At 46.2% G+C, this 7,168-nt stretch overlaps 1 protein-coding gene across 1 annotated transcript; it reads left to right on the top strand.

The window, feature by feature from the left end:
- The first annotated feature begins 1,395 nt into the window (after positions 1-1,395).
- On the top strand, positions 1,396-6,789 carry CFAP97D2 (CFAP97 domain containing 2). Its single transcript, XM_053564112.1, has 3 exons — positions 1,396-1,485; positions 5,393-5,473; positions 6,583-6,789. The coding sequence occupies exons 1-3, from the start codon at positions 1,396-1,398 to the stop codon at positions 6,787-6,789; spliced, it is 378 nt and encodes a 125-aa protein (XP_053420087.1).
- The last annotated feature ends 379 nt before the right edge of the window (positions 6,790-7,168 follow it).

Below are 7,168 nucleotides of genomic sequence, written 5' to 3'. Positions count from 1 at the left end.
TTTTATTCACATCTGCTTATTTCCAAGTCTGATTCAATTTAGGTTTGGTGAGTCCTCAAACTGCCAGTCTCTGCACCCACTAACATGCAACTGCTGAGGGGGGGCCTCCTCCTGCCTGCACTGCAGCAGGTCGGGTGGGTGCTGCTCTGCCACAAAGGCCAACATTCTGAAATGAGGGCAACCAATTCCCCTGGTCATGTTGTCTCCAAAACTATGTGCAAGGCTTCAACTGAAAGAACCAGACCAGCGTCAACTTAAAAGTTTCACTCCCCCCACCCCCCACCAGTAAGTTTCACCTTTCAGGCAAGCCCAGGCAATTCCCCAGAATCATGAGACAACTGCCCACCAATCAGGAACCCCCCCCCCCACCTAACCAATCCAGAAGTGCCCCCTTTGTTTCAAGCTGTGCACGCCCACCCGCTGCGTGACACCATAAAACCCCCCTGCTCCAGAGCTTGGGGCTCCTGGCTCTGATCTGTTGTAATGGAGACCCCGGGGGCCCAAGCTTGAGCTTGCAATAAAATGGCTTTTTTTTGCTTTTGCATCAGACTCGGCTCCTTAGTGGTCTTTGTGCGGGATTTCGAGATCTGGGCACAACACAACTAGGGCACAGTGATTTGATGACTATCCTAGAGTAATTCTTACCTCATTCGTCTTAGGAAAACCTATTGCAGCCAGATTAAAGCAATGGACAAGAAATGGCTCAGGATGACCTAACCTTTCCATGACTATTCCTCAGGTCCATTGGAAAAAATTAGTGAGCCTCTGCCACCTAATCTGCAAATAAAAATATTTTGGTGTTGTTGAAATTATTCAAAGATAGGAGAGAAAGGGGATAGGGAAGGCGTAAAGAAAGTCAGGAATTGAGGATGAGCTAGGAAGAGAGATTGGGAGAGAGGGGAGAAGGAATGAGAGTGGGAAGGGAAGGAAGAAGGAGGGAGGAAAGGGGGAGGGAAGAAAATAAAGAGGGAGGGAAGGAAGGAAGGAAGGAGGGAGGGAGAGAAGGAGGGAAGGAAGAGAAGGAGAGAGGCAGGGAAGGAGAGAAGGAAGGAAGGAGGGAGGGACAGAAGGAGAGAGGGAGAGAAGAGAAAAGAGATAGTAGTTAGAAGTGAAATTCTTTGACCTTTTTCTGAATATTTTCTTTCTCTGAAACTGAGAAGTGGTCACCAAATTGGCAACACTGAGTTATTCAAGATGTCTTGAAAAAAATACCCCTTGGAGCAGAAGAGTCCCTTCTTTGTTATTCTTTGTTTATTGTTTGAAAGTGTCCACGGTCTGTCTCCTGGTGCCTTTCTCTCCCCCTGACAACCACAGGTGGCAAACACAGCCCTCTGTGCTGCCAGGCCCCAGCTAGCTCCTCTCTTGGAAAGGAGAAGGAGGCAGTTTGTGGCGGAGATGCGTGGGGCCCCCCAACTGGCTTCCCCCTGTGCCAGCAAGTTCCTGCAGTGCAAGAGGGAGAGAGCCTATTGGGACCACAGGAGCAAGGTAGGGACATCGCTATGTGCCAGGCTGGGCTGGCCAAGGGTGCAGTGCCTGTAACGTTGGTGCCATTCCAAGAGACTTAAAGGTGATTTTCTTTTCAGACATAGAATAGCTGGTAGGATTTTTCCTAACAAGGTTCATCATATATGTTGTAATAAAGCCCCCAATAAATAGATTATGATTTGTATGTGCCACATTTTAGGTCATGCCACATCTGATCATAGTATATGTTTATCAAGTACTTAATTTGGACTAAACGACTCATCTTAATACAAGATACCTCTCCCCTATCAAAACAACATACTCCCATGGGAACAAGGAGATCTGTTACCCCCATTAGGAGATATGTTATTATGTCTTTTATTTGATGCAAATAATGATGGTGTTTGAGAATGGCACTATGCAGTTCTGAAATGCCTACACCTCATTGAAACCATCTGATTAAAGTATTCAGTTTATGGCATGCCTATCTCAACCAAGGTTGAAAATACTGTTAAGAAAGGGAAGTTTTGGCCAGATGTAGTGGTGTAGGCCTGGCACTCTGTAAGGCTGAGGTCGGAAGATGACTTGAGCTCAGGAGTTCAAGGCTTCTGTGAGCCAGGATCATGCCAGGGCACTACAGCCAGGGCGACAGGGTGAGACTCTTGTAGGAAGGCAGGGAAGTTTGGATTTCTCACTCTGGGAATGGGGCACTGCCCAGTCATGCCCTTAAGGGTCACCCAGGGAGTGTGAACCTAAGGTCAAGCCTTTCTTCTCCTCTGGAAGTTGCATAGTGCCTGGCCTCAATGTCCCCTTGGGGCCCCTGCACCCGAGGCTCCCCTCCACCCCCACTGTGCCTCCTGGGGCTAAGCATCACTTCTCAGATCTCAGCTCCTGACCTACCCCCAGAGAGTCTTCTCTATCCCCAGAGTGTAGAACTCACTCAGGACAAAGAGGAGGACCCTCCCTACTCCAAATTTCTTCAGTTGGCATTAAAACTTGGATAAAAGCAATTTATTCTCTCCTATTAAGAATGACAATGTCAGCTTTTTGAGTAACTGAGTTTCTTATCACTTGGCTGAGAATTTCTGGAACTATAGGGGATTTCAAGGGAATAAGAGGAGAAAAAAGGGAGCACACCGTGGCCCAAACCCTGAACAACCCCCTAAAACCACTTCTAGAATCCAGGGCCTCATACAGCCTGGCCTTCTACCTCAGACCCTGCCTACTGGTCAGTCCCCCACTCAGGCCAACTTGCACCTGGCCTTGCTGGCTAAGTCCCTGCACCCCTCATCGGTGCTCCCTGACCCTCCTTCATCCTGCCCTGTGACACCACCGAGGAAGGAATCTTTGATTGGAGGGTGGGCCAATAAAACCTTTGTCTCAGTTCATTTCTGCTGCCATGACGAGATATCAAAGGAGGGGGCAGGTGACTTGTAAACAGTAGAAACTTCTTTCTCACTGCTCTGGAGGCTAGAGTCCAAGGTCAGTGTGCTGGCAGATTCAGTGTCTGGTGAGGGCCTCCTGGTTCGTGGCTCGTGGCTATGTCCTCACATAGTCACAGGTTCAAAAGAAACAAATGTTGTGTCCTCACATGGTGGAACAGATGTCAGGGCCAGTCAGTATACCTTTCATATTCTTTTCTTGCCTTTTTGCATTAGCTAAAACTTTCAGTACAATGCTTAGAAGGAGTGGTGAGAGGGGCATCCTTGCTGTTAGCTGTTTGTTTCCTGTGGATATTTGTCAAGTTCAGGGAGTTTCTCTCCACTTCTACTTTCCTCTACTTTAAGTTTACTGGGAGATTTTATCATGAATGGGTGTTAAATTTTGTTAAATGTTCTCTCTATATCTATTGATATGATCGTGTTATTTTCTTTTTTTAGCCCAATGATGTGATGAATTACATTAATTGATTTTCAAATGATGAGCCAGCCCTGCATATCTGGCTCATGATGTATAATTCTTAGGATACTTTGGGGTTAGGACTCCAACATGAATTTGGGGGTACACAATTTAGTCTATACCACATACACTGAATACCATGATGAAATTCAAATGGATTAGAGATGTAAACATAAAGATGGGTAAAGTATTCTATAATTAAAAAACTTGAGTCTGGGCAGGGTGACTCACGCCTGTAATTCTAGCATTGTGGGAGGCCAAGGCAGGTGGATTGCCTGAGCTCAGGAGTTCGAGATCAGCCTGAGCCAGAGCAAGACCTCATCTCTAAAAATACAGCTGGGTGTTGTGGCTGGCACCTGTAGTCCCAGCTACTTGGGAGGCTGAGGCAAGAGAATCGCTTAAGCCTAAAAGTTTGATATTGCTGTGAGCATGACAGGACAGCACCCTACAGAGAGTGACAAAGTGAGACTCTGTCTCAAAAAACCCCCAAAACTTGCAAAACAGAACACTATGCCCAGATGGATTCACTGGTAAATTCTACTATAATTCAGATTAGGGAAAATTATATCAACTATAACTCAGGATCTAGAAGCAACAAGGGAAACATGATACATTGAAAAGACACATTGGATGGTACAGATACATAGCTAAACAATATATGTATATGTGTGTGTGTGTCTGTGGGGTGCAGCTAAAGGGGAGGGTACTCAGATACATACACACACACACACACACATATATATATGTTTGACTGTGATATATATATGTTTGACTGTGATACAGTCAAACAGTTACCATCTTTTTTTTTTAAGACAGAGTCTGACTCTGTCGCTCCTGGCAGAGTGCTGTGGAGTTATCATAGCTCACAGCAACTTGAAACTCCTAGGCTCAAATGATTCTCCTGCCTCAGCCTCCCGAATAAGTGGGACTATAGTCACCCACCACAATGCTCAGCTAGTTTTTCTATTTTAGTAGAGATGGGGGTCTCCTTCTTGTTTAGGCTAGTCTTAAACTCCTGAGCTCAAGGGATCCTCCCGCCTCGACCTCCCAGAGTGCTGGGATCACAGGCACGAGTCACCATAACCAGCCTAGTGTTATATTATTAATAACAGTAATGAATCATAGATCTTTGTCTGGAGCCTGAACAAATTTGCTTCTAGAAATTGCATAGGCATCTCATATTAAACATGCTCAACTCAATTCACTGCCTATGTCCCAAACCTGATCTCCATCTTAACTCTGTCTTGGGGTCACCACCCTCCCCTTTAGCTGCACCCCACAGACATACATCTCAGACAGCTGGACTCCAGCCTACCCTCTCTCCTGTGGACCCCTGGACTCCCTGCTCCTGCCTGTTTTCTTTCAGACACAGTGATGGGGAGTCTCTGAAAAAGTGTGTGCTCTGCCTCCATTTCTCTGCCACAGACACCTGTGTGAGGGTTTGATTCCCCACCATCATTTTCAATGGGCTTTAGGTTTATTCCTCTTCTGGTGGGGCTTCCCAGTGCTGTAGCCTTCAGTATTTCTTGATCCATAAGTGAGTTTCTAGAAGATGAGAGGATTTCTTTTTATGGCAAACAGTAACACACATAAACCTCATGTGTTTAATCTATTACATTAAAAAATATAATTCTTCCCTTATTTGTATATTTTCTAATAGAAAACTCAGCAGGGATTATCCTTGAAAATACTGTTGGAGGGCTGAGAAGTTCAAGTGAGGTGTCACAGAGTATAACCTGGGGGTTAGCACCTAATGAATTCTCACCTTGTACCCATTTAATTCTCTACTTTATAAGGATAATGGAGGCTCATTTCTGAGGATTGCCTGATTCTCTCCAGAGGATACCCAGATTCTGAATCAAATCATAAGCCTCATTCAGAACTTTCTGCCACAGGCTGATTTGGAGACTTTTATGCCATGAATAATTTATAAATGTCCCAAGTGCCAGTAACCCAAAAGCAGCACAATGTAAGCTTACTTTAATTGTTTGTTAAGCTGTGCTTGGTCACACTTCCTGCTCTGTTCCAGGTAGAGAATGCCCAGCCGTTTGTGGACACCTGTGCCCCACCAACTTTTAGCCACCTCCACCTGAAGCTCAAGAGGCTGAAGGTACACTTTCAGTTCTATCTCTTAGTTTAATAGCTAACTAGAAATGCCAGCTTAAAAAGCCAGGAAAATAGAAAAGGCAGGTTCAGTACAAAATAAACAAGTCCTTCAATAAGATAAAGTATAGTCCAGGGAAGCAGTTAACCTTGTCTTGCCTGCATGGAGCTGGCTGATAGCTGTAACAGACATCTTTCTCTAGGCTTCATGTCGGCCCATCACGTCTCAGATGTGAGCGGGGGTGGGAGGTAAGAGGGAATCACAGTGACAGCTTATACAGCTAGCTCTGGGGAATAATTAATTAGCATCATTCCTTTAAATTGAACTTTTTTTTTTTTTTTTTGAGACAGAGTTTTACTATGTCGCCCTCAGTAGAGTGCTGTGGCATCACACCTTACAGCAACCTCAAATTCTTGGGCTGAAGTGATTCTCTTGCCTCAGCCTCCCAAGTAGCTGGGACTTCAGGTGCCCACCACAATGCCTGGCTATTTTTTGGTTGTAGTTGTCATTGTTGTTTGGCAGGCCCAGGCTGGATTTGAACCTGCCAGCTCCGGTGTATGTGGCTGGCGCCCTCGCTGCTGAAGTACAGGTGTTGAGCCATAAACTGAACTATTTTTTAACAACTTGTGGAGAGAGTGAGAATTTCATGATTATAGTATGTTCTCTGAGAATTTCATAGTGATACTCACAAGACAAAATGCCCTGTGCTTTTTATGTGCCTACTAAGCAATGATATTGTAAATGGGCTGGACAAAGCTAAGTAACCAGTCTTGAGCATATCAAGAAATCAATCAATTTAAAAACCAAAACAAGAGGCATATTCTTTTACTCTGGGAAATATTCAGTATAAAAGATCTTATCTGTCTTACAATGTAAAATGATTTCCTCATCAATGTCACTGCCACATGCCAGTTTTGCTGCTTTGTCCTCATGTGTTCCAGTCTACCCAGTCACTGGGTAGGCTTCATTATTGAAGCCTCACAGCATGTTGCTGGTGCTTGAGGAGGCAGCCTGAGGCTCACAGGGCATCTAGTCACAGGCAGTGTGGGGTGGGGGAGACCCTCCAAATCTGCGCAGTTCCAGTTGGAGCTACTTCAGCACTTCCTCGTCCACAGCTGGAGCAGGAACGGCTCTCCACCATCGAGAGGGACAACTGTCTGCTTTTGGAGAAGGTGGCCTCTGTCATGAGGACCAGAGCACAGCCTGGCAGCAGAGGCAACTCCACGTGCAGGAGGTACCAGGCCCCCTGCAGTGGTCCAAGCACAGGCTCGAGGGGCGGGACAGAGGCTGAGCAGAATTTGCTGTCTGTGAGCTGGAGTTGAGAGAGAGCCAGGTGTCAGAGACAGGCCCTTTTTCCCAGTGGTTTATGAGTCCAAGTTTTACTTGCAACTTTTAGGCTGTTTCCCCAACTTATAGCAAAAACGGGGCAGAGAATAGCAGTTACTATGGCTATGTGCTGACTGTGCCATGCCCTATGCTGAGTCTGTGGGTGGCTCCTATAGCAGGGCCACTGTCATTTACAGGCTGGGAGGTGAGGTGTACCAGGGCACAGAACTCTGCCAAGGTGGCAGCGGGAAAGCAGTGGGGCACAGGTGTGCTCCAGGGCTGGACTCGTGCAGCTCTCCACGGCATCAGTCTGTTTCTGGGGAGATTACAGCTGCTTCCAGGGCCCTGCTTCCAGGCCCCAGTCGGCTCAGAGAG

Source organism: Nycticebus coucang, chromosome 15, assembly GCF_027406575.1.
Source record: "Nycticebus coucang isolate mNycCou1 chromosome 15, mNycCou1.pri, whole genome shotgun sequence".
Classification (NCBI taxonomy): Eukaryota; Metazoa; Chordata; class Mammalia; order Primates; family Lorisidae; genus Nycticebus; species Nycticebus coucang.
The sequence above is the reverse complement of the archived record's forward strand: the minus strand, read 5'-3'. Positions and strand labels throughout refer to the sequence as shown.

Excerpts from the sequence above, each read along its gene's own strand:
- CFAP97D2 (XM_053564112.1), top strand. The coding sequence starts at position 1,396 with ATGCGTGGGGCCCCCCAACTGGCTTCCCCCTGTGCCAGCAAGTTCCTG. Across the intron at positions 1,486-5,392 it reads ATTGGGACCACAGGAGCAAG|GTAGAGAATGCCCAGCCGTT; the intron begins GTAGGGACATCG and ends GCTCTGTTCCAG. Across the intron at positions 5,474-6,582 it reads TGAAGCTCAAGAGGCTGAAG|CTGGAGCAGGAACGGCTCTC; the intron begins GTACACTTTCAG and ends CCTCGTCCACAG.